This window comes from Capsella rubella, unplaced genomic scaffold, assembly GCF_000375325.1.
Source record: "Capsella rubella cultivar Monte Gargano unplaced genomic scaffold, Caprub1_0 scaffold_8, whole genome shotgun sequence".
In the NCBI taxonomy this organism is placed as follows: domain Eukaryota; kingdom Viridiplantae; phylum Streptophyta; class Magnoliopsida; order Brassicales; family Brassicaceae; genus Capsella; species Capsella rubella.
In genome coordinates, this window is record NW_006238916.1 from 6,217,590 (window position 1) to 6,243,259 (window position 25,670).

The 25,670-nt window shown below is 35.6% G+C and overlaps 7 protein-coding genes across 7 annotated transcripts; 4 read left to right on the forward strand and 3 right to left on the reverse strand.

Moving 5' to 3' along the window:
* Positions 1-162: 162 nt before the first annotated feature.
* On the reverse strand, positions 163-2,860 carry LOC17875848 (transport inhibitor response 1-like protein). Its single transcript, XM_006280111.2, has 3 exons — positions 2,068-2,860; positions 1,466-1,964; positions 163-1,301 (listed from the first exon to the last, which is right to left on the reverse strand). Exons 1-3 carry the CDS (start codon positions 2,715-2,717, stop codon positions 543-545), a joined length of 1,908 nt encoding a protein of 635 aa, XP_006280173.1. The 5' UTR covers positions 2,718-2,860; the 3' UTR covers positions 163-542.
* Positions 2,861-4,934: 2,074 nt separating this feature from the next.
* Positions 4,935-9,317, reverse strand: LOC17876874 (nucleobase-ascorbate transporter 5). Its single transcript, XM_006280238.2, has 14 exons — positions 9,218-9,317; positions 8,540-8,645; positions 7,972-8,069; positions 7,713-7,889; positions 7,488-7,588; positions 7,331-7,406; positions 7,185-7,244; positions 6,855-7,039; positions 6,623-6,719; positions 6,267-6,353; positions 6,093-6,151; positions 5,918-6,009; positions 5,755-5,832; positions 4,935-5,597 (listed from the first exon to the last, which is right to left on the reverse strand). Exons 2-14 carry the CDS (start codon positions 8,634-8,636, stop codon positions 5,218-5,220), a joined length of 1,587 nt encoding a protein of 528 aa, XP_006280300.1. The 5' UTR covers positions 8,637-8,645; positions 9,218-9,317; the 3' UTR covers positions 4,935-5,217.
* Positions 9,318-10,294: 977 nt separating this feature from the next.
* LOC17876371 (serine/threonine-protein kinase HT1) lies at positions 10,295-12,854 on the reverse strand. Its single transcript, XM_006280549.2, has 6 exons — positions 12,395-12,854; positions 11,646-11,767; positions 11,354-11,550; positions 11,085-11,259; positions 10,876-11,010; positions 10,295-10,735 (listed from the first exon to the last, which is right to left on the reverse strand). The coding sequence occupies exons 1-6, from the start codon at positions 12,717-12,719 to the stop codon at positions 10,529-10,531; spliced, it is 1,161 nt and encodes a 386-aa protein (XP_006280611.1). The 5' UTR covers positions 12,720-12,854; the 3' UTR covers positions 10,295-10,528.
* Positions 12,855-16,057: 3,203 nt separating this feature from the next.
* LOC17874715 (transcription factor bHLH145) lies at positions 16,058-18,206 on the forward strand. The gene is made up of 3 exons (XM_006281758.2): positions 16,058-16,602; positions 16,705-16,794; positions 16,913-18,206. The coding sequence occupies exon 3, from the start codon at positions 16,958-16,960 to the stop codon at positions 17,921-17,923; it is 966 nt and encodes a 321-aa protein (XP_006281820.1). The 5' UTR covers positions 16,058-16,602; positions 16,705-16,794; positions 16,913-16,957; the 3' UTR covers positions 17,924-18,206.
* A 498-nt stretch (positions 18,207-18,704) lies between these two features.
* On the forward strand, positions 18,705-20,742 carry LOC17876979 (probable protein S-acyltransferase 9). Its single transcript, XM_006281685.2, has 5 exons — positions 18,705-18,743; positions 19,146-19,331; positions 19,415-19,714; positions 19,801-20,034; positions 20,118-20,742. Exons 1-5 carry the CDS (start codon positions 18,705-18,707, stop codon positions 20,598-20,600), a joined length of 1,242 nt encoding a protein of 413 aa, XP_006281747.2. The 3' UTR covers positions 20,601-20,742.
* Positions 20,743-21,049: 307 nt separating this feature from the next.
* On the forward strand, positions 21,050-22,062 carry LOC17876137. Its single transcript, XM_006281788.2, has 2 exons — positions 21,050-21,299; positions 21,528-22,062. The coding sequence occupies exons 1-2, from the start codon at positions 21,120-21,122 to the stop codon at positions 21,903-21,905; spliced, it is 558 nt and encodes a 185-aa protein (XP_006281850.1). The 5' UTR covers positions 21,050-21,119; the 3' UTR covers positions 21,906-22,062.
* An 896-nt stretch (positions 22,063-22,958) lies between these two features.
* Positions 22,959-24,635, forward strand: LOC111829587. The gene is made up of 2 exons (XM_023779035.1): positions 22,959-23,274; positions 23,776-24,635. The coding sequence occupies exons 1-2, from the start codon at positions 23,092-23,094 to the stop codon at positions 24,124-24,126; spliced, it is 534 nt and encodes a 177-aa protein (XP_023634803.1). The 5' UTR covers positions 22,959-23,091; the 3' UTR covers positions 24,127-24,635.
* The last annotated feature ends 1,035 nt before the right edge of the window (positions 24,636-25,670 follow it).

The window sequence follows — 25,670 nt, forward strand, 5'->3', positions numbered from 1 at the left end:
TCATTCTTTCTTTCTTTCTTTTTCGGTTAAAGTTACATTATAGTTCTCGGATATGCACTAGCTATCACAATTCTACTCTTTATTTTGACATATAACATAAATAGTAAATAAGTTGGTTTTAATATAGAGTTTAGTAACGGATTTAGGTGCGAGATCTCAAAATGATTAGAAGTGGAAAAAAACTATCTCATTAGTTCTCAACAACAACTAAGAGAGCCAAAAGTGCAGCTTATTCGAAGAAGAAGAAGAAGAAGAAACATAGAACCAACTCAGCTGTCTAACTAACACCGATGCTCCCAAAACATACATCCATTGTTCCACCTAACCAACCAAATAAGGACTTTTAAACCCGAAAAATAATATTAAAAAAAAAGAAAGAAATAATGATACAACAATCATGCATTCCTCCCAACCATCATCATCAACAATCATGCAGTGTGCCTCTCTGATGCCACCATCACCTCATCATCATCTGAGCCTCCTACACCTACCCATTTCATCCTCCCTCTTAAAATTCGGCAACACCAAATTGTTCTTTGTTTCTATAAAATCGCGACGAACTTTGGTGCATCTTTCCTTGGACCATCAAGCGACCGGTACATGTATAAAGTCTCGACATAATCCCTATTGTCATCATCATCATCTGACCCAATCACTTCCACAACTAGATTTGGCATTGCACGTGCAATATCCTTGCAGCATCCCCTTGTCAAGCTACATGCTGACATCCAGACAAACCTCATGTTGTAATATCGATGCATACCAGAACGTAACGCAGCATCCCCAAATGGACTGTCCCTTATCTCAAGTTTTTGCAGTCTAGGACAACCTTCAAGGACATGTCTCAGAGCCATGTCACTGTCTCCTGCAAAAGCTACTGACAGAGTACGGACCAATTTCCCATACTCACCCATGTACCTAAAAGCTTGATCTGTAAGCAACCCCGATACCGCAAGTCGAGTTAGCTTCTTGCAGTTTTTAACTATGGCACCAAATCCCTCGTCCATAGGCTTCCCTGTCACATGGTCAGGCCTATGTCGACCCATTATGCAAAGCCTAAACACAGTAAGCTCAGGACAGTTCTCTGACATGGCTATCACGGCAGCATTAGTCATGCGCTGGCAAAAGTAGAGAATAGATTCTAGTTTCCTACAACCCTCAGAGATCGCTTGGAGGCCTACTTCAGAGACAGGACCTTCACTGTCTTCCCGAGGATCAAAAGGGAAGATCCTGAGTTCACGGAGTTCCTTGCAAGTTTCAGCAACTGCCTGGAGTCCTTCATCACATATAGAATCAAGGGCCTGTATTGTAAAATTTTGAGTCATGCATTAACTCAAGTTCCTTGCATAACTTATATCAAGTATGTTCATTCAATCCATCTGATTTAAACAATATATATGGTGACAAGGAAATAAATCACAGATAAGTTAAAACCATGGAGACATATATCAAGAAGAATACATACCCAGAAAACCTGGAGTTTGTGGCAATTGTGTATGATGGGCTTAAACATGTCGGGTGAAATATTAGCATAACTGAAGTTCAGGGAGGTGAGGTTAGCGCACACCGGATATATAGCTGGGAGGTACTCAGGCATTAACTCCCTGAATCCTGACAAGCAAACAACAGATTTACAAGCACGAAATGCAGCCGCGTAATCTGGTTCTTGCTCACTCTGAGGTTCCTCATCATGGCTAAATGAACCAGTCCCAAGACTAGTGAGCTGTGGAGCTCCAAGTAGCAGGCGATGAAGCTCCACGAGGGACACAAACCTGTTCAGCCTAAGTTTCTTCAAACAAGGTGACCTAGCAACAAGACCCTCAAGCGCCTTAAAATTGATAGGGGCTTCCACACAGTCAAAAGCTAAAGACTCCAGACAAGTAACATCCTCAGGGAAACAAGAAATCCAATCCACTTCATCGTCAGTGACCTCAGACTCAATCAAATCAAGCACTTTCAGCTTTCTGAAACCAAATTAGTATTCCATAAGTTCGTAACAAAGCTCACACTAACAATCTAAAACATATACTCAAAGATAGCATTTATTTCATAGATGTTTCTAATTACCTGCACTTATTGGCAACAATAGCGATACCACTAGTACCAAAACCTTCACAGCAAACCAAGATAAGCTCCTTAAAACCAGGGAAAGACTCAGCAAGAAGAGCTAAATCATCATCAGTAACAAACATCCTCTTCAAATCAACCTTCTCAAGCCAAGGATAAGCTTTAGCCATAGTAGAAACCCAAGGAGCAAAATTAGCTCCCCAATCAGGAGGCATAAGATTGAAATCAGCAAACCTAGGTTTCCCTTTAAGCACAAGAGAGCTAACACGCTTGAATCGTTGAGTCAACCTCGAAGGAGAAAGAGCGTAACAGTTGCCAATAAAAACCTCAGATCGAGTCGAAGCTTCGACACGCCACCAGGATTTGCAAACCAGAGAAGCAGCGTTACGGTCACATCTTGAATCTAGGAACTGAAGCACGTTCTCTAGGACGTTCTCGAGCACATGGTCAGGGAAAGGCTGTGAAGTTAAGGTACCAGAGGAGATACAGTTACGAGATTTGTTCGGTGTTGAATCGACGACGGAGAAGGAAGAGGAAGAAGAAGAGCAAGGTTCAGCTATGGCGGCAGAGCGTAGATCCAACGGTGGAGATTGAGATTGAGATTGTTGGTCATCGTCATCTTCAGACATTTCTGAGCGATCTCGTGTCATAGAGAGTGAGAGAGAGAGAGAGAGAGAGGTTTGGGTTTTGGGTTTGAGTTTTGGATTTGGGATTCAGATTAGAGAAGAAGAAGAAGAAGAAGCTTTGGGGTGTGAGAGAGTGGGAGCTTTCTCTCTCCACTTCGTCTCCATTATTTGAGGCTTATTTCTTTTTTTTGTTTTGTCTTCTTATATTTATGTAACCAAAATATAAAAAATTATTATCTGTTTTTTGTTTTTTACTTTTATAACTAAAATGTAACTTTTCTTTTTTATTATTGCTTTTTTACTTGTCTCAATCAATATTTTACGCTTTTTACAGTTTCGTCCTTTTAATCTTAGTTTCTTCATATTTCTCCTTTTAATTTTTAAGAAAATGTTGTAAATAACTAAATAAAAAAACATTATCCATTTCTATAGTGTAGGACAACGTACAAATAGTTCAATACAGTACACTGTTATTTATACTCTTTACGTTAGAGAGTCGATTATACAAAATACAAATAATTACATGATATTAAATAGAAGCACATATATGGACGATGCGATGTATGATTGGATACAACTTTAAAAAAGTCACGTTTTAGTTAGATTATTCTGATTTGGTGAATATGGTCATTTTCTAAACGTGGTTCAGCTTTCTCTACATACTTGGAGGACATAAAAGTTGACAGGAAAGAATTATCATTTTTCTCTTTGTCTCTATTTTCAAAAAATGCAAATGTAAGAAAAATTATTTGGCACGAAAAACTCGTATTAATTCGCATGTTATTAAATTTGTACGATTTTCCGGTAGGTTGACTCATTTGAGTTGATTTTTAATATGAAGTTGACAAAAACAAAATACATGATATTAATTATAAATGAACTACTCAACTCACCTCAGTTATTATATAAATTTCTATTTTTAACAAATATATATATATATATATATATATATATATATACACATAAATTTCTATATATAAACTAAATGTAGCCAATAAACTAACTATAGAATACAGAAAATAGATGTTTGGTGTCATTTATTCTATACAGTTGCATATGTTACCGTTGTTGTAACTTGTAACTAAGTTATATATCACTTATATAAATGATTCAGTGATGTAAATATTTTGCACAATAATATGGTTTAGTCACATCATTTACTTTTAAACTATATTAATGTTTGTAATGATATTATTATTACTATGATTTTCATAAGTTATATTAAATTTTCATGCAAGAAATCACAATTTTCATAAGTTCCAATAATAAAATAGATTCGTAAAGAAAATTATTAAGTATATTTTTTATGTAAATTGAGTTTTTTTTGTTAAGAATGATGTAAATTGAGTTACAACATTAAATTAGTTAACCAAAAGTATAAATTTGTATACTAAGAAAAAAAATTAATTTTAATTATTTTCAAAAAATTAAACAATTAATAACTAATTTTAATAGTTTAATGTTTCTACATGATAATTATGCTTGATAAATCTTTCAATATCTCCCTTAAAATTTCACTAATATTCACCTTTTTTATTTGTGAATTATAATTCATTTTTAAAATTACAATGCTATCTCAATATATATAACAATTTATGTAAATTTTTCATTGGTCTATTTCATCCATATTGTTCACAAGAATTTTGTTTGATTAAATTTTTTTTTAAGTATATATGTTTAATATTTTTGTTTCAAAAATTCAGTTAGATTCAGTAGTTACCAATTGAATTCTCAACTAAAGTCGGTTAGACTCCAAATTGATCAGCTAGGTTCAGCAGTTAAAATTTTGAAGAGCAAGTTAGTTGTTATAATCGTAATCCCTAAATAATTGTGAATTTTTTTTCTTAAGTTTACAAATTATATCCGATTATTCCATTTTTAAAAGATAAACGAATAACAAATTTTTTTTGAAAACATCGCATAACAAACTACCAAAAATAATTCAATATTCGATCTATTATATCAACCTAAATATATGATTTTGATGTAAACGGTTGTGATTTTCGTTGCCTGACCAACAACCTTAATTAATCCTTGAAATCTGATTATATCTGTAATTTAAAAGAAAGAAAAAAATACTCAATTTCAACATTTGTTTTTTTTCTGGTCAAACTGTTCAACATCACTTTTGGGTTCAACAAATAGTGTCTCAACCTAAGATATATCGGCAAAATATGAGTAATTAATTGTATTGTCTTCAATAATAAGCTTTCCAAACTCACAAAATTTTCTTTGTGTGTATTATGGCAATCATTTGCATTAAATCGCAGCATACATACTCGAGTTCAAAATTTGGCAAACCTGAGTGCAAAACATCTCTAAACATGGAAAAATTAGAAACAAGCATACTGTAACAGTTATGTTTCTAACATCTTCTTACTGACACTTTGGGTTGTAAAATCTATTTGCGTTTTCTAGTCTCCTCCACCGAGTATGCACATAAAACCTAGCTTAGATAAGCTGTGTCTACCTAAGGGACACAAAACTAGCAAATAGCATTACATAAAAGTTTGGAAGGATGTTTTCAGACAGAAGGGAAGTATTTGTTGAGATTGAAAGGGAGAGCATAAAACTCTTCGGTTCTCGGGTCCTTCTTGAAAGTCCAGAACTTGTCCCACCAGTGTTTACCTCTGTCTTTCCTGATCGAACCATCTTTCTTGTGAAGCGTCGTGTCCAACAAGTAAGCCACACATCCTCCCACAAAGGCCTTGGACGAGAAGGGCACATTGACCATGTCGTTGAACCATCTTGCTCCTGTATGAACTGGACCATAGCCTTTGATGGCTGTGTGCTCATTGAAATATTGCGGAATTGATAGGCCTAAGAAGATTGAGAAGCCCAGTATGAACAATGTCCTGAAGCTATTCAGGTTGCAGAATTGCAGTAAACTCAGTCCACCAGCACCTACACAAAAGGTTTTGTTATAAAACTTGACATATAGTAAAAATTAGTCTCTAGTCTCTATGTTACTGTAACCAAACCAACTGATTAATAAAACTTCAGTCCCATTATATTTGCATACCCTACTATCTCGTTAATTCTGCTTAGAGACTTTACTTACCTACATACGCAAAGAAGAGACAATACAAGGCAGCTATGATAGGAGCAGGTATTGATGCAAACACTGCCCCGAACTTCCCTGCATTAGATTTATATAAGACAATCAATTAATATGTTCTACTTCAATTCTTAATGGTTTTTATATATAAAAGAGACAAGCTTACCAAGAATTGAGAAAAATATCATAAACCCTGCAGATATTTGGACAACTCTCCGGCTACCAACTTTTGTAAGCGCTAGCAGACCCGCATTCTCGCTGCATTCATGTGAAAACAAACTCACTACACCCTTCAAAACCAACACATATCCTAGGTTTGGAAAATGGATATGAGATCTTACACAGAAACTGAAGATCCTATGCCAGTTCCGAAAAACCCCGAGATTAAAATTGCAACTCCCTAAACAAGAAATTAACATAGTTGAGGCACAACATTAGATAAATGAGCACTTGCTCGCCCTGAAAAAACTTCATTGATGATATTTATAAATGAAGCTTATGAAGTGAGTTTTTACCTGCCAACCAACACCGCGGCTGATAACAGAAGGTGGCGGCATTGTGGCACTAGCATATCTCGAGACAGCAATGAAAGCACCTGTCGACTGTTTTTTGTTGATAAACAAATTAACATAGTGACTAAGACGACGAGATTGAAGTAAAGAGCAAGAATGTTTGAAGGAATGAAGAGATGAGTCCCAATGGCTTTAAAACTTAAACGAGTATGCAACCTATGAAATACATTCATTGAAGTAACAGACTTAATATATTAATGGATACTAATGCCTTAACCTACTGATATAAGTTTTCTATCTAGCATATCAGCAATAAATATGTAATTAAATTACAGATGGTCAATATGAGTGAAACAAACCTCAACAAGAGCAACAAAAGAAGCCATCATCATGGCAAAGGCTTCACCGGCATCAAACAATGGTGCTCCCCACTGGAATGGCCATGGAACTCTTATCCTGCACAATGAGTAAACCCAAAATAGTAAGCCACACTTGATTTTGTAATCACTGAGAACTCATTAAAAAATGACTTTCTCGCTAGATATAATTCAGCATGACATGTAATGTCCAAGCCATGTGCTGTAATCTTACCAAGGCGCAGCACTTATGAGCCCAGAACGATCAGTCCGGCAGCTTCTTTGAGTTTTTGCTCCAACACCATTATAGGCACCACCAATTGTAAGAAAGAAAGCAAAAAGCCATACTATCGCCACCGAAAATATGACAGCAAAACGAGCAAACACATGTTTTCCTCCCTTTATAACATGGGGCATGTACTGCAATACCAGCAAAGAGTATGAACAGACAATAAGAAACATCAAACATACTGGAAAGAACATATTGGAATCAGTAACTTATGCAGTGAGAACAGATGAGCTGGCAGAAAGTTACTACAAGTTATGAATCTCTAGCTACAATTACCTGTGATATAAGTATGAGAATAATAAGCCCCGGTAGTCCAATCTCGATGCAATTAGCAACCTGGCCGAAATAACAAAGAATCAAGATTCCACTTGTTTAATATAATTCAGTTTTGGTGTTCCTATTTACAGAACAAGATGACTTACACCAGGAAAACCTAACTCGTACAGGCCATAACCAACTAATCCAACCAGAGGAGCAGCAGATAGAGGACTTAAGAACCTGGAATAACAGAAGTTCATTGACATATTCTTAACCACACAATGGAACAAGATTTGAGTCTAATGTAGCTCAACAACTGACCTTACAACAGTACGCCAAATGCCACTGAAGCCAATAATTATTTGAAGAGTTGAAGCAACTATTAGAGCACCTTGAGTTGCCCGAATGATCCTCTTAAATCGCTGATAATGCATCAAAAGTGGTATCGTAAAGTAAACTAATGATCAAGCTATTGAGGATAAGTAGTAACAGTAGACCAAACAGATAAAACAGGAATGAATAGGAAAATAAGTGTAAGCTACGAACTTCAACTGGATCTGCAACGTCGTTGAATCTCCCAGAAAGCATGATTGAGATTGTAACTGGGACAAATGTATAAGATGCTCCCATAACAGCAGGTAATCTAGTTCCAAACACTGTTTGGAGCAATGTGTTCAATCCAGCTACAAACAGTATTGTCTGAATCAGCTTCGCCTTCTCTTCCTGCCAGAATCATAAATTCAGCTGCAATAAAAGACTGAAAGGTATATAGTTTGGAAAACTACTGTACTAGGAAATGCCTTACATTTCCACCTCCCATTTGGGGAACAAGAGCCGATGGAATCAAAACTGTTGTTCCAAGCATCACAAGGTAGTGCTGAAACCCAAGCAGAACAGCCTCAGCTGAAAGATTCAGCATAAACTCTCAGTCTCACATTTACTAAATAAGAAGCTTAAAACCTCATATTCAAACAATAATTACTGGATTAAAGTTATATCAGTTCCTCAAAATAGATCACTGCCTAATTTTGAAAAAGTGAGTCCAGAAGATAATACATATAAACAAAGAAATGTTTTAACTAAAAACAACGCCGATTATGTGTATTATCCACTGTTAACAGAGAATGATCCCCAAAAACACCTAGAAGAAGATTCTCAAGAAGGTGAAAAAGGAATAATTCTTAAAGAGAAAAGTAAGAATCTAATCCTCACGTTGCAACGAAAAGGGAAAAAGTAATGATACCCAAATAAGAGCCACTTTCAAAAAAGGTAAAAATCGAACAATCTAATCAAGTCTCAAGTCTCCAAAGGATATGCCAAGAACAAAAACTAGAAGTCAAACGGTTTAGGTAGAGGCAAAGATCAAAACTAACGCCATGGAGGAGGGCTAGTGATGCAGTAAGAGATATCCGGAAGCTGCTCTTTCGGCGGATGTGGCGCTGGATCACCAGCCGGTTTAGGCGCGGACATCTTCAACCTCTGCAACAAATAAAAACCAAAACTTTTCAACCAAAAACTTCACAAACTGAGAAAAGTGACTGAAACCCAAATCACAGAAGAAGCAAAAGTCAGGAAAATTTGAAGCACAAGAAGCCAAGGGTAAAGAAAACTCGTCTTGAGCTAAACCCACAGTTGCTAAGAAAATAAAAACCAAAACTTTACACCAAGAACTTCACAAACCGAGAAAATGACTAAAACCCAAACCTCAAAAGAAGCAAAAGTCACGAAATTTGAAGCTCAAGAAGCAAAAAAACAAGAACCCCAGGTTAAAGACCTCGTTTTGAGCTATGAGCTACACCCAAAGTTGCAACAAAGGATAAAAACCAAAACTTTACACCAAAAACTACACTAACCCGAACCGCGACTGAAACCTAAATCACAGAAGAAGCAAAAAGCTACTAAATTTTGAGCTCATCAAGCTTGTAAATGGAAGAAAAAGGCGAAACATAAAACAAAACCCCAAGAAAAAGATCTCACTTTTAAAAGCTAAAACGAGTACAGAGAGACAAAGATTGAGACTATACAAAAATAGAAGAAGAGCCAGTAAAAACCTTGTGAAGAAGAAACTTGGAGAAGTAAAACTAAAGAAGAAGAAGAAGAAGAAGAAGAAGAAAGCAGTGAAGAGGCTTGAGGAGGAAGGAGCAGAGGGGACAGTTGTCTACGTTTCGTTTATATCAGCGTTACTTGTGCACCGACTGACGTCACCACGAAAACAACCTCTTACCTGTCCTTACTCTAAATTTATTCGATTAGTTGCCCAACGCATTTCTTAATTATGCACAAATTTTTTGACAAAATGAATGAAGCCAAACACTTGTTTTGGCAATGAATCAATCAATGATATAACATGTTTCATTGTGGTGTCGCCAACTGCTATTATAACCGGCGTTTGAATCAGGTGACCTCATTAATCACTAGACTTTCTAAGAACACTTGTTTAGTCTCAAGTCTCTATCTTTATTAATGTTATGGGACGTTTTTGTCTTTAATCTAATAGAGGGTTGAATATTTGGTAGAAAAAGGTCAATCTTTTTTGTTTGTAATTAGATTTACAGTCTTACAGAGACGGCAATGATCAAAAGAGAAGTTTTTTTGAATTAACGTTAAGATAGTGGCAAACCACCTCAACTACATTACTAAGAAACAATAATCTAGTGAAGGATTACGACTTGCGACTCTGAAACTAGCTAAGGATGGTTAGGATCGAGACATAGCATCTTAGTGTGAGACCAACAAAGTATACATACAATGCTCGTCTTCTGCTCTATCCAGTATCCACATTAATATATGTGATATGTCATGCAGTTTAAGTAATTTCTTTTAATGGGTTTGAAAGAGAAGTTGTTTCCCACCTAATGGTCCTATGGGGTATGAGATGTTTATGAACACGTTGCATAGTTCGACTTGTGTTTGAGATTGTACCTACGTGGATTCTAATCAAAATGACTAATGATGACGATGTGTAGTCGGCATAAGGCCTATTTACTTGACCATTTAGTAGGAACTCATGCCCTTCTCTTCCTTTGACTGGATCTTACATGAGTATGCTCCTGTCCAGGGTAGTTGATTTACCGGTTAAGACAAAAACCAGTGATACCATCGACTGTAAAATATATGATTTAGATGATGATGATATACTTGACCATTAAATAATTAATAAGAAACTCTCACAAATAGAGCAAAACAAGAAATGTTGAAGAATATGGAAACCAAATCATACTTTATGTAAATTTTAGCAACCATTAAAGCCCTAACAAGCCTTTCCATTTTTCTTTTTTTTCTTCTGGATTTAGAAAAGAAAAGAAAAGAAAAGAAAAAAAGCAGAGACACAAATCTTGAGTTTTGAATGATCTTAGATTGGTCTAAGGACCACGTTTCCTTCGGAAGCATAGGCAACCCTGCTGTTGGTCGTTAGGGATCATCCCTCCTCCCTTGGTTGTGTCAATACTCTCCAACATTGGTACAACCTCGTCCATCTCTGGTCTCTTGTCTGGATTTGCATCCCAACATCGCTTCATCACAGCTGCAAGTGCACTCGGACAACACCTCGGTATATCGGGTCTCAGGTTCTGCATTGATCATAATAGCATATTGCATATAGATATGTGCTTATAGCAGAAAGGTTTCAACTGTTACATAATAAGTCTGACTCTACAGAAATGGCAAAAAGATGAAATAATTACTCTATTCATCAGTATTATAACTATACCTGACGGACGACAGCTGAAGTAACCTCAGAGAAAGTAAGGTCAGGGTATGGCATGTCACAGCAATATATCTCCCATAAGCAGATCCCGAAACTGTATACATCGCATTTACGATTATACGGGTTTCCATTGAGAACCTGCAAACAAAGTTGTTTTGTATAAAAATTGGGATTGTTCCAAACTTGATTATGCATTGTGTCAATAGTAGTACCTCAGGGGCCATATAGCCAAGTGTGCCAGTCTCTCCTGTCATGTCATTAGGGTTAGACGCTTCAACTCTCGCAACTCCAAAATCCGCGATTTTGACAGTCCGAGTTTTGTCTAACAACATGTTCTCAGTCTTTACATCTCGGTGAACAATCTTCTGCGAATGAAGGTAACTCAACCTAATGCAACATAACAACAATCCTTAAAGTGTACTACTATACACACAAATAAACACCACGAGCGAGGAAGGCGAAAGAAGGGAGAATATAATACCCTCTAGCGAGATCAAGAGCGAGCTGAACGACGACTTTAAATGTTAACTTTCTTCTTCTGTTCTTGATCAGGTAAGATTTTAAAGCACCACCCGGAAGATATTCAACGACAACACAGCAAATATTGTTTGGCATTGCTAATGGACCACTCTCTGTTTGCAACTGTAAGCCTGATGCACCCATTGTAGCTCCTATAAACTGCAAAAATTCATTCATTGATGACACAAATCTTATATTTATTTCCTCAATATCTAACAATGGTAAGAAAAACAAACAAAAGTAAAATATGAAACCTTAGTAACATTAGGATGATCCAATTTATGCCAAACAGCAACCTCCTGAGCAAAATCAGCTCTCAAAGACACAATCTCAGCTTCTGACCTGTGACCTTCTTCACCCCAATCAAGCAGCTTCACTGCTCAATCTCACCACAATGGTTATTAGCTCAGTAGTCTTCACTTTTTATAATTCAATCACAGTAAAAAAGATGCTAATTTACTACATTCAATTATTCTCTGATATATCTTTTTTTCTTTAAAATTTTAAATGTAAGAAAAGGAGATTGAGACAACAACAGCTGGAATCACATGAAAGATCCACAAAGCAAAGAATCATAAATTATCCAAGGAGACCTTTCAACCAGCTGAAACACTTATGATGGCAAAACCCGTGTCGGCTTCACGGAGATCACAAGAATTGCTTCTACCCACTAAAGAAAAAAAAACTAAAACCAACAACACTCTTCAACTCTCAACAATTTAGCATCTTTAATCTTAAAAATCCAAACTTTATTTCAATCTGACAAGTTTCAAGGTAAAAAAAGACACAAACACAGAACTAAACTATTCAAAGTACAAAGCATGTTCGAATCCGACGATTGAAGTACAAATGTAGTAATAGAATCAGTCTGATCAACCGTAAGAATCTAGCAATCGAAGAATCTAATGCTAAAGTTTGAGACTTTAAACTAAAACAAAAACTGAAACATTTCACAGTGAACAAAAGAGAAGCTAGAACGACGGGTAGGTGAAAGGTAACTAACCGGCAACATCCTGACCATCGTAGATACCACGATGAACGGTGCCGAATGTGCCACGTGCAAGAACAGTCTTGATGATAAGCTTAGAAGGATCGATCTCCCACTCAAGTCTCTGTTTCCTCTTACCAACAAATCCGCCGCCGTTAAGAGCAGCGACAGGGGAAGAAGAAGCAGAGCCACCGATGGCTACGGCGGTTGCTTCGTCTTCATCTCTCTTCTTGTTCTTCTCTAAAGTCAAAGCTCTGCTCAAGTGTCTCTCTAGTTGCTCGTCTAAGCTTTTCAGATCAATCTGATCTGCTCGAACAAACCCATCTTTGCCTTCCTTCATATTTTTCTTTTTGTTAAGAAGAAGATCCTATGAATCTTTGGTTCGTTCGATTCGTATTTTTCTCAGATAATCAAAAGAAACACAGAGGAAAATTGAAAAAAAAAAAAAAAAAAAAAAGGAAAGGGAAGAAGAGAAGAGAAGAGAAGACCGCATGTGAGTGAGCACATGGTCTTGCCTCGACGCAAATGTATCTGTATTTACATTTCTTTTTTTCCTTTTTTATTTTCTTTTTATATTTTCCTTTTGTATTTTCCAAAACTTATTAAGAAAAAAATCTACCTGTTATCAATATTGAGTTATTGTTGACTAGAACAAGTGTTTGTTTGTGGCGAAAAAAAAAAAAAAAAAAAAAAAAGAACAAGTGTTTGTTTGGTACCAACCATTATTTTGGATTGACTATAACAGTTCGGCCCATTTATCTGGAAGCTCGGCCCACCAAAGTTCATAGCAAAGAAGATTTTGAGTGTTTGGTGCAATTTTGTACATCATTCGTGAAAACAATCACAAACTATTTACATCAACTATGGAAAAACTTCGTAAATATTTGCATCAGTTATGCTCATCGTTGCAATGATAACATCATTTATTATAATTGATGGAAATATTTCTATCTTATTTCTATCATTCGATAACATATGTAATAAATATGGAAAATAAAGTTATGTTATATCCACCTTCTCATCTTGATATGATTGCACGAAGAAATATGTCGTGGTATGTCTAAACGATTAGGCATGCTTGTAAGAAACTCACTTTGTGTTCGATGATGCAACCAACTCGACGACGTACGTCCTGAGCTAGTTGCACTATGTATATTGTTCTATTTTCAGCATTTGAAGTGAAAAATGGACCCAACCATGTCTACATTATCTTATTTTTGATAAATCGAACCATATCTCTATACGTATGGAACTTAAGAGTGGTGGTGGTTAAGTGTATTGGTTGCTTTAAATTGGTTGAAGCGTGGATGATTTTGTTGGAGAATCCACGTACCAAATGGCTCCAATCCAATATTGTCTCTTGTCCCTACCCTTCACTATTCTTCTTGATAGTTCAATACTAATTATATGCATTATCCTCTCTCAAGTAAAGCATCACATAACTAGTGGTGCTCTTCTTCTTTATGTATTTTATTATCGCATGTTCCTTGATGCATCAACCATATAACAAATTAAAATACCCCAAAAACACAAAAGCTACAACTTCTATGTCGAAAATATGGGGACTGAATGAATATATTCTATTTTGCTTTTCAAAAGAAAGAAATGAACATTTCTCCTCAACTACAACTCTAAAATCGTATACTTAACTATATATATATTTTTTTTTTTGGTAAGAACTATATATATAAACCCACTTATCTTTATTTAAAGATTTAAAGAGTTCCAGCTCAGTACCCATGCGTGTCTTCCTTTACTTAGAAGGAAATTAAATTTGAGTAGTTTTTATAAAACCCATTACAAAAACATGGTCATGCTTGAAGATGTTTTAAATATCATGTTATGTAACATTAAAGAGATTTGTGGATTTGGCCATGTAACTAGATAGATGGTGTAAGCACGCTCTGTCCAACATGTAAATTATATATGATCTTGCTATTATAACTCATCAGTTCTGTGTTTTGTAATATACCTAACGTGTATGTGTTTTGACCTTAATACACATTAAAGTATGTGTGTATGTGAGTATTTCTTTAACCACGCAAAACAAGGCAAAGAAAGAAAGAAAAATAATAGTGGACCTGCGATATGATTGCTTAGAGACACATAGAAACGGTGGAGGGGTTTGTTTCAGGGCCCTGCACACTATTAAAGCTAGTAATGGATTAAGTGTATCCACTTTTAATTATACACTTAAAGTTAGTTCTATACTATACTTAACGGATTAGTATTACTTATAGTATTATCCTAATGGTTTCAGTATAAATTATATACAGCGTGGTCAATATTAAATGGAACAATGCTTGTATGATTGTGGGCAACAGGATCTCACTTATCTGTACATGAAAAGATTTGGTTCAGGTTACTAAATCATGGGTCTTTCTACACCTATCAATGTAGTTTAAGATTTTATTTTTCCTATCAATAAAAACAAAATTTGGGTATAATTATTACTAGCCAGTGCTATTTACTGACAACAAGAACATGTCTATTTCTTTTCAGGATTAATTAATAAGTTTAAAAACAATTTTGAGATCAACTTTGTATATGATAAATAATCTACGATTAGGTCATTGATTAACTTGATAATCTTAGTGAGGCAGGTTATATGTTTTAGGTTTAGAGTATTCTGAAAAAATATATCATTTTTTTTCCCCTTTTCTTCTAAATGCTCCGTATTAAAGTTTAAGATTTTATACTCCGTTCGTTATCGTTTAAAATATTGTATTTTTGGTATTAATATATTTTAACAATTAATATATGAGTCAATACATTAAAATCAATGGAGACAAAAATGTAATTTTAACCCAAAAATTACATTAAAATTGTAAAACGATACTAATATTAAGTTTTTAAAAACAAAATTTAGGTTCTAAATGGATACTTAATATAAAACGGAGGGAGTAGCGTGACTAGTATTTGAATTGACACATCTACCTATATTTTTCTACCATATGAATGAATCATCGAGTTGATGATCGCAATAATAAATATTCAATACACCCCAATCTTTTTTGTCCTTTGGGAGTCTTTTAATTTGGAGATCCATATGAAAATAGACCAACCAAAACAGGAAGACAAAACATAGTGTTTAACCCCAAAGAAGATGGAAATGGAGGGTGCAAAAAGGTTTTTACAAAAAAGTGAAAAAGATCAACCAATGATTTGTGGGTTTGAACGGTCAAGCCATTGCAAAACGAGTAATATTGATTAAGGAATGAATTATTGGATCTTCCTCTTGTCTTTCACATTGGATACTTTCACCACTGTTTCTTTCTTACCATGGACGGAACCAACAAAGCAACAAACACAAAAGTGAGTCTCTACTACTATAATATAAAACATCCTTTGACCACATATATGCTACATTTGAAATTCAATAAACTCATTAGCTTAGTCTTCAAAACTCATTAGTTTGAACGATTAAAACATGTAATCAAGTGATTTTGTGTTGTCACTTGAAAAAAAAAAAAAAAAAGAAAAAAAAAAGATTGAAACCAAAAGAATAAAAATGACAAATCTTAATGGATTTGGTAAACACTGTGGCATCACTATGTACCTTAAGGCACGCACGCACGTATCCGTGTTATGATCAAAGGTCAGTTTCGTCTCATCTCTTTTCTTTATATAATCTTCTTCGTTGCTCACTTCTCTCTTCGCCATTTACTAAACCAAACCTCTTCCTCTTTTTAAGAACTTCAAGTTTCTCATATCATTCTTTATTCCTCTTCCGTGAGTTCTCTCTTTTCTCCGGAGACTTAAATTACTCTGTTTTCTTGCTTTCTTCTTAGTAGTATTTGGATGGGATTGATCTAAAGATAAGACAAGAAAGAGCAAAGCAGAAACATGCGGTGGTGGTTGTGTCTTTATACCTCTGTTTTTCGTACAGTAGTCTCTTTGAATGTCTTCTGTCGCGTGATTCTGTAATCTGAGATCTTACACAAACACACACACACAGAGCTTTTATATTTCCTCAATGGGGTCTTCTTTTTTCTTCACACTGCCTTGCTTCATCCCCCAAATTATTTGATTTTTTTTTTTTAATTTCCGTTTTACTTTTGGATACTCTGTTTTGGGGAAGGGAAACAGTTGGTGAGAAAGTAGTTATGGTTTATCAATCAGCCGGACAGACAAGATTTAGGACACTCAAACACGAACACTGTACCGCAGGAAACATCGTTGTTAGAGTCATTGCTTGCTTTCAACCTCTCCAAGATTGCCAGGTTCCTTTCTTGTTTGATGACTCTTTGTTCTGTTTTAAACCCCCAAAAATTATTTCTTTCTTTATTGATTCTGTATTGGCTTTGATGTTGTGTATCACGCAGGCTGAATATTTTCGTCAGTTGTTGAAGCCCGTCACGTAGATTAGCTCGATCTCTCTCATTCTAATCCCTTTGTGTCTTCTGTGTTGATTGGTAAGTTGAAAACTTTTTCACATATAAATCTATAAGTTTCTTTCTTTTGGCATCCCTTTCTTGATTAGATTGCTGATTTGTTTGAGTTAATGTCCTCTGTTTTTTTGGGATCGGACAGTTGTTTTATTTTTTGGGACAGTTGATTTGTTTAGTGTTGGATTGGATGGGACAAGAACGTGGTTTGTGGTTTCCTACTCAGCGTTTGAGTTCATTGGCTTCCATAGCTTTGTCTCAGCTTGGGCAGCAAGACTTGAAGTTTATATCTAAAACTTGTGGTGACACCACCGACATGTTTTCTACTCGTGGTTCTTATCATGTTTCAACTCAATCCTACTTTGATGGGTCTTGTGGTTGGGTTAATGGGTCATCCCACCTGCAGCAGCAGTTCTTGCCTCTTCAAAAGCCATGTATGATGAAGAAGATGCCTCTTAAAGCAGATGGTGCTATATCTAAAGCTGAGGGACAATGTAGTCAGAAGAGGTTCCTCGTGTTTGATCAGTCAGGAGACAGAACAACTCTGCTACTAACTTCAGATATCCTGAAATCTTTTGAGACACTGAAACCATCTGCATGTCCTGATATGAAGGAAGAACTCAAAAGAAGCAACAAAGATTTGTTTGTTTGTCAAGGAATGCAAGGTAATAGCGAACCGGATTTGAAGGAGGATACGGAAGAACTAAATGCGCTGCTTTACTCCGAAGACGAGAGTGATTATTATTGTTCTGAAGAAGATGAGGTTACAAGCTCAGGCCAATCCCCAAGTACTCTAGTATCATCCTGTGGGGAGCAAGAAACATTTGTTGAAAGCTATGGACAGCCATTACATTGTAAAAAGAGAAAGATACGAGAGAGCTCAGCGTCTTTTCTCGACATCTCGAATGAGCAGATGCTTGATGCTGAATCGGGCTGTGACAACACAGAGATTAGTATTTTGAAACGTTCCAAGATGTCTATCAACAAGATAGGAGAAGAGAAGATATTTGAGACTATAAGCCTTTTACGCAGTATAGTCGTCCCCGGGGAGGAATTGGTAGACCCGATCTTAGTTATCGATAGAGCTATCGATTACCTCAAGTCGTTGAAGATGGAAGCCGAAAAATCGCGGACACAAGGCTCTTTGTTTGCATGATATATAAGAGAAATGTTTTCTAAACAAAGTAGTATGACATATTGGATTGTGGTAAGTACTCTTGTCAAACTACAAAAAGGATCAGCTTGCTGGTTGTTACAAGAGAAGGAATCGGATTAAAACGAAAATCGAATATTTGTTGATGATTAAGCTTGATTGCTAAATTTATTGTATCATGTAATGTTGATTTGTTTCTTTTCTTTCTATAATATTTTTGATATATATGGTTTATAATTGTTTATGAATGAGTGATGAGTCTACTCATGAATCAAAATTCATATTATTTTCATTGTTACAAATTACACTTCGTCACTTAATTAAAAAAATTTAATAGATATAAAACAGATTTTACAAGTATTCCTCTCGCTCAACTCTTTCATCTCCTAAATTGAGTTTGAACAATTCCTAACTAAAAAGTGACATTTTCCATTTTTAGGATGGGGGCTCAGTAAAGTTTGGTTGGATTTTTATTTTTTAAGGAAAATGGTAACTTTCAGGAGTAACAAAGCAAGATAGATGCACGTTTCAACCCTTTCAACTTAGTAAATTATGTCATCCATTTGCAACCACAATCCAAAAACAAAACTCCTTTTGTGTGAGAGAGAGACAAGAGATCACACCATACAAAACTACACATATGTTCTAAAATTGCTAGAGACAAGAGCACTTAGGTTTGGTTCCTTCCATTCTGAAATGAAATGAATCGGCCTAGAAATTTCCAGGATCCTTCAATTTTTCAAGAGAGTGTAGCAAAGAGTCTCTGATCCGTTTGCTGATTCTCATGGCCAGACGGGTCTTTGAAGCCTGGAAGGGAAGTAATGTAAGGTTCTTTGCTTCTACTCTTTCTCCTTTTTTTCTTTCTGGAATCTGCATTCAAGAAATCTTTAGTTATTTAGGTTTAATTTCTTAAACGCCACATTTTTTATGAGTTCACTAAGGCATGTAAGTTTTCTAGTTCTATATGGTGAGAACAATGTGGATATTGTAACTTATTGCTATCATTGCCTCTAGCGATTTAATGTCTTAATTTTGAAACATGAACATCTTATTTCGTTAGATTCTCTTTGGTTTATGGCTGATAGCTAGTTATCGCGATTTTTAGGACATTGATGATTGATAAGCTTTCTCTTCATGATCATTAACACTTGTGAATATAGTTCTTAATGTTTTGTTCCACACCACACAATGATCATCATCTTTCTCTTTCGTTGCTCTTTTGTAGAAATTTTTATTTGGTGGGAGAGTGATATTTGGGCCAGATGTTTGGTCTCTTCCTTTTACATTACTGCTCATCGTTACGCCAGTTTGTTTCTTTTCTGTGTTTGTTGCAACACATCTTCGCCAAAAACTCTTACCAAACGATGAGGGACATGTCATCTTAGTGGCAGGAATTCTACTCACTGTCTTTGTAAGTCTTAATATGTTCTTTCTTCTTGCTTAGAGTTTCATTTATGCTTAAAAAAAAACTAGATATATAACTGCTTTTAATAGGTACTGATCCTTCTCTTCATCACTTCGGCGCGCGATCCTGGAATCGTTCCAAGAAATTTGCATCCGCCAGAGGAAGAGATATGCTATGATACAACTATATCAAGTGATGGAAGACAAACACCAACAGTTCAGATTCCTAGGACTAAAGAAGTCATGGTTTATGGTGTGACCGTTAGAGTTAAGTATTGCGATACATGCATGCTTTATCGGCCTCCTCGTTGCTCCCATTGTTCCATTTGCAACAACTGCGTTGAGCGTTTTGATCATCATTGCCCTTGGGTTGGCCAATGCATTGGAGTGGTAAGCTGTAACCAAAACCATATTAAACCAGCTAGGAGCATATATATGCAGTTCATGACAATTTTGTGTGTGTGTGTTGTGGTCAGAGAAACTATAGGTACTTCTTCATGTTCGTTTCCTCTGCAACTCTTCTCTGTATCTACCTTTTTTCTATGTCTGCTTTATACGTCAAAGTTATGATGGATCAACATCAAGGCACTGTGTGGAAGGCAATGCGAGAATCACCTTGGGCGGTTATGCTGATGATATATTGTTTTATATCTCTGTGGTTTGTTGGGGGGCTTACCGGGTTTCACTTGTACCTCATTACCACAAACCAGGTTAGTTTTGTTCTGTTCTTGGTATATATATGTATTGAGTTATCTGTACCACATCTTGATATACACATTGCAATTTATTACAGACCACCTATGAGAATTTCCGGTACAGATCAGACAATAGAATCAACGTTTATAATCGCGGTTGTTCAAACAATTTTCTTGAGATATTTTGCTCAAAAGTTAAACCGTCGAGGAATGACTTTAGAGCGTTTATCAAAGAAGAATCTCCGAGAAATATTGCATTGGCTACCACATGGGAACGAGCGGCGGAAGCAGATCAAGCAAATAGGGAAGAACGGCGTCAGAAGGTGGAAGACGAGCTAGGTACCGATGAAGATATTATGAACTTACAGCAAAGTTCTAATGTAGAAGATGGCAGCGATTCAGGGCATCAAAAAGTAGATATTGACATTGTGAGAATAGGGTCTAATGAGAGAGCACCAACAATCCAGTTAGAAGCTAGGCATGGTAACCGGGGAACAAGAAACAACGCACAAGAAGACGTCAAAGCTGAATCTTTAGTCAAGGAAAGTAGAAGCTATGCAGCTGCAGAGGAAGGACGGTGAAGGGTGAACTATAGTAGTTCTTTTGAAGCTTTTATGTTTCTTACTAAGTTTGATTGTTGTGAAATTTTCAATATTTTATGGGTTGGTTTGATTTGTGAGTTGTGAACACTATGGTGGGATAAATGTGAATAAGTTTAGTGTTAGATTGGGTAGAGATCAAAATTTAGATTTAATTGTTCAACTTTTTGAATTTTTTTGCAAGTGATGATTTCTGATGATGTTTAGGTTACCCTTACCCTATTGCCTTAAAATAGACAGAACAACAGTTTTTCTTATGACCAAAGTATTACAAACCATACGTACCGACCTATTTATAGAAATCATCCAAAGTGAAAAGAAAGAAAAGAAAAGCTAAATTGAGTAAAACATGACCAAATTTGACATCCTTAAAATAGATGCCGATGTTATATATATATGACACAAAGTGATATAACCACAAGCCAACAAAAGCAAAAACCAAAAATCTGATTACCAAGACTTTGAGGTCAAGAGAAATAAAACCTTTATTCCGGTGACGAAATGGCTTCTTATTCTGGTTGTTTCTTCGTCGTTACTTTGACAGTTCTGTCACAATTTCTCTTAACCTCAGCCTTGGCCAACAGAGAATTCATCGATGCTAATTGCCAACGAGTCAAGAACAAACCATTCTGTGTCGAAACCTTAACAACCTATCCTCCTGCTTCTTCTGCCACCGGCCTGGTACTAACCATCTAACCAATATTAACCTATTCAATCATAATTATAATCTCAAACACTTCTATATAGATTTTGATGGTTTTATTTGCTTATGCGTCTATAGTAACGCCATTATTCACAAAAGTATTCATTAGAAAACATGTGAAGAACCAAAATCCGAAACTTTTAAGTAACCAATGATGAGATCAAATAAAATACATTTAACATTACTTGTGTGTTTTAAATATGTAGTTGCCACTAGCTGAGGCCGTGCTCGGCCTTGCAATAACCCATTCCGAGAAGACAGCCGTTTTCGCGGCTGAGGTGGCCAAAAAGGATGCTACATTGAAGACATCGTTCAACGAGTCCCACAACGCGTATGTTGGTATTGTGGCGTCTCTAAAGAGTGCAAAACTAGAACTCGTGGATTCACCAGACACTGCCAACTACGACGTCATGGTCTCTGGCGATGAAATAAGGCGTGTTAGGGGTTTGGTCGAGAAAAACACCGACCCGTCTTCAAAGACGCTCATGGAGATGACTTTGCAGATGGAGAAGCTTCTTGATCTCGCTGCTGGAGCCACCGATGCCGTTGACGACGACGATGAGAACTTACATCGTCGTGCTTGATGTTTTAACTAAGTTTGGTTTTTGGTTTACTTTTGTTAAGAAAGCATGCATGGATTCAAAGGGACATATGAAAACTATTTGTCCCTTATAATTGAATCTTAGGATAATTTCAAATTGTAATTTGTGATATTAATGTCGAAGCAATTATTTTTTTATACATGCAAAGCGTAAATACCGTAGTTGGCGTATTTTTATACATGCAAGCGTAAATACCGTAGTTGGCTTTACAATGTTTACTAGTATTTGTGTCCTCGTTTTCATTTCATCGCCTTCGAAGATATATGTAGAGAATTATTTTTTTAAGACATAAATTATCTACCCAGTCATATAAAAGAGTATAAAACATAAATAACTACACAGGTAACCAGATGTAAAAATCAGGTAAAAATCTAGTGGTCTCTACAATTCCAGTGATTTTTGGGACGAAAGCGCGAAACCACATGACATGCTTTGGTTTCTGAACCATTAAAAAAAATAAAACAACTAGTTTTTGGTAGATAAAATGAAATTTCTAAGAAATAAATTTAGATTCAAATTATGTTGGAATTATAAGAATGATGGTTACTATAAGAAAATGGACGAGAAATAGTAAAAAATACAAAAGAAAAATGATGAAAATGATGAAGTCATGAAACTCTAGAGGGGGAAGCACACAATTCGGTGTGGGAAAATAAATAAAAGTTTTGACCAAAATCTTGTCCAAATTCCCATAATTTTTCTCTATATAACAATTTATATTAAAAAAAAAATAAGTGGGTTCTTGCATGCATATCCAAATTTACAAAAATAAAGTGGCCACTGTTTTTTCATGTCATATGTTGTGTTTGTGAATAATTATTTTTTCAAAAAGGGTATAATGGTTTATTTTCCACCTTACATATGCCATTGATCTAATTTTAGGTCATTTTATGGTCATTCACCAAATTCTCCGAAAAAAAAGATAATAACAATAAGTTCAACCAAATACTGTCATCCATCTTTATTTTGTAATTTCTATAAAGAGTAATAAAAGAAAACCAGAAATTCTAAAGAGAACGTAAATGGGAACAAAATCTTAAACTTTGACCAATCTTGAAGCAAATGGGCCAAAGCTGTACTGTGTATCTGTTATGCGTGCAAGTGTTATATAAACCAAACCACAATTGTTGAACAAGAAAGTACCAAAATCAAAATTTTAACTAAAGAAATGGCTTCTTCTTCCTGTTGTATTGGCCTCCTTTCTCTTGTAGTTCTGTTACCATTTCTCTTAGTCTCTGCTTCGGCCACAAAATACATCGACGCCATATGCCAACGTACCAGTACTACCCACAAAGCCTTCTGCGTCAAAACTTTGAACGCATACCCTTCTGCGGCTTCTGCCACCAGCACGGTACGTACCAATACATATTTTCCAAAGCCAAATAGATAGAGTTTATATAACTTGTTAGACCATAAACATTAGCGTATCTAGGCCCAGTCCCACACCTAAAAGAAAAGGAAAAAAAAAAAAAAATTGAGGCGGGACGTACGCAGAATTGCGACGGTCCTTCCTCTTATTTGCGGACCCCACTGACACATGGCGGCCCGCAATTGGTTAACTTTATATTTTTTTTTTAAATTGAAAAAAAAGAAAAAAAAGAACGTGACAAAAATGTGTCCTAACCAATGTGGATGCCCTTACTTTCCAACGGTTCTTGTTTCTTCTTGACCGATCATATATTTTCTTGAAAATTGTCAGTTAAAGTTTTGAAGTTATATTTTTAATTTGAATCTGTAAATGTTATTCGTAGTTAGCGTCTCGAAAATTCTAAAGATTTCGTGTTTTAGATTTCTTAAATACAAGTATCTCCATGTCTTATTCTCAATCATTATTATTTGGATATGTACGTAGTTCCAAGCGGCTGGGGCTACGCTCAACCTCGCCATATCTTATGCCCATAGGTATGCGGTTTTTGCGGGAAAAGTGGCAAAGGAGAATCCAAAATTGAAGAAGGATTTTGCGACGATTCAGGATGCCTTCATGACCATTAGCATGTCTCTCAAAAGTGCTAAACTTGAACTCAAGGATTCGCCGGACACCGCCAACTATGACGTCATGGTTTGTACCGACAGCACAATGATAGTGAAGAACTTGATCGGTAAAAATACAGACAAGGTGTCGAAGACTGTCATGTTGATGACACTAAAGATGGAGAAGCTTCTTGCTATGGCCGTTGGAGCCACCGTAGCTGTTGGCGGGTAAAGACGACGATAAGAACACATACCATCGTCAGATTTGTCATATTTAGTTTACTCTATATTTAGTTTACTTTTGAGTATAAGGTTGTTGTTATTTAATTCTAGAGGATGTGATGTTCTGTTTTCTATGAGGATCAAAACATTTCTCTTCGATAGAACATATGCATGTCTTGAAAACCCAACTACGACGTCATGGTCTCTGGCGATGAAATAAGGCGTGTTAAGGGTTTGGTCGAGAAAAACACTGACCCGTCTTCAAAGACGCTCATGAGATGACTTTGCAGATGGAGAAGCTTCTTGATCTCGCTGCTGGAGCCACCGATGCCGTTGACGACGACGATGAGAAGTTACATCGTCGTGCTTGATGTTTTAACTAAGTTTGGTTTTTGGTTTACTTTTGTTAAGAAAGCATGCATGGATTCAAAGGGACATATGAAAACTATTTGTCTTGAATCTTAGGATAATTTCAAATTGTAATTTGTGATATTAATGTCGAAGAAATTATTTTTTTTATACATGCAACTATGCAAGCGTATATACCGTAGTTGGCAGTATTTTTATACATGCAAGCGTTTTCTTTTGCTTATTCCGTATAGGCTTTACAATGTCTACTAGTATTTGTGTCCTCGTTTTCATTTCATGGATATATGTAAAGAATTATTTTTTTTAAGACATAAATTATCTACCCAGTCATATAAAACAGTATAAAACATAAATAACTATACAGTTAACCTGACGTAAACATCTCAGGTGAAAATCTACTGGTCTCTCTAATTCCAGTGATTCTTGGGACGAAAGCACGAAACCACATAGCATGTTTTGGTTTCAGAACTATTAAAAAAAAGCAACAACTAGTTTTTGGTAGATAAAATGAATTTCTAAGAAATAAATTTAGATTCAAATTATGCTGGAATTTTAAGAATGATGGTTACTATAAGAAAATGGACAAGAAATAGTTAAAAATAGAAAAGAAAAAGGAGGAAATTGATGAAGTCATGAAACTCTGGAGGGGGAAAGCACACAAATCCGTGTGGGGAAATAAATAATGTATTCAAAGTGTAATTTCAAATGATTTGTAAAAAGTTTACAAATCATGTGTTATTCAATCATGAATTTCAAAAAGTTTCATGAAATCCAGTGTCATTTAATTAATCATTTTAAAATCTACCTTAAAATCCACTGTTATTGAAAATAATTTGTCGATTTGATTTTAAATGATTTTGGAGGATTTCAGGGAACTTCTTTTGTTAAAAATACAAGAATCAAATCTCATAGTTTTATGTGGGTGAGATTTGAAAAGATTTTACATAAATCATATGAAGTTCCCAAAAATCAACAAAATCTCAATAAAATTCAAATCTCTTAAAATGCTACTTTGAATACACTCCCCTTAGTTTTGACCAAAATTTTGTCCAAGTGCCCATAATTTTTCTCTATATGACAATTTTTATATAAAAAAATAAGTGGGGTTCTTGCATGCATATCCAAATTTATAAAAATAAAGTGGCCACTGGTTTTTCATGTCATGTGTTGTGTTTGCGAATAATT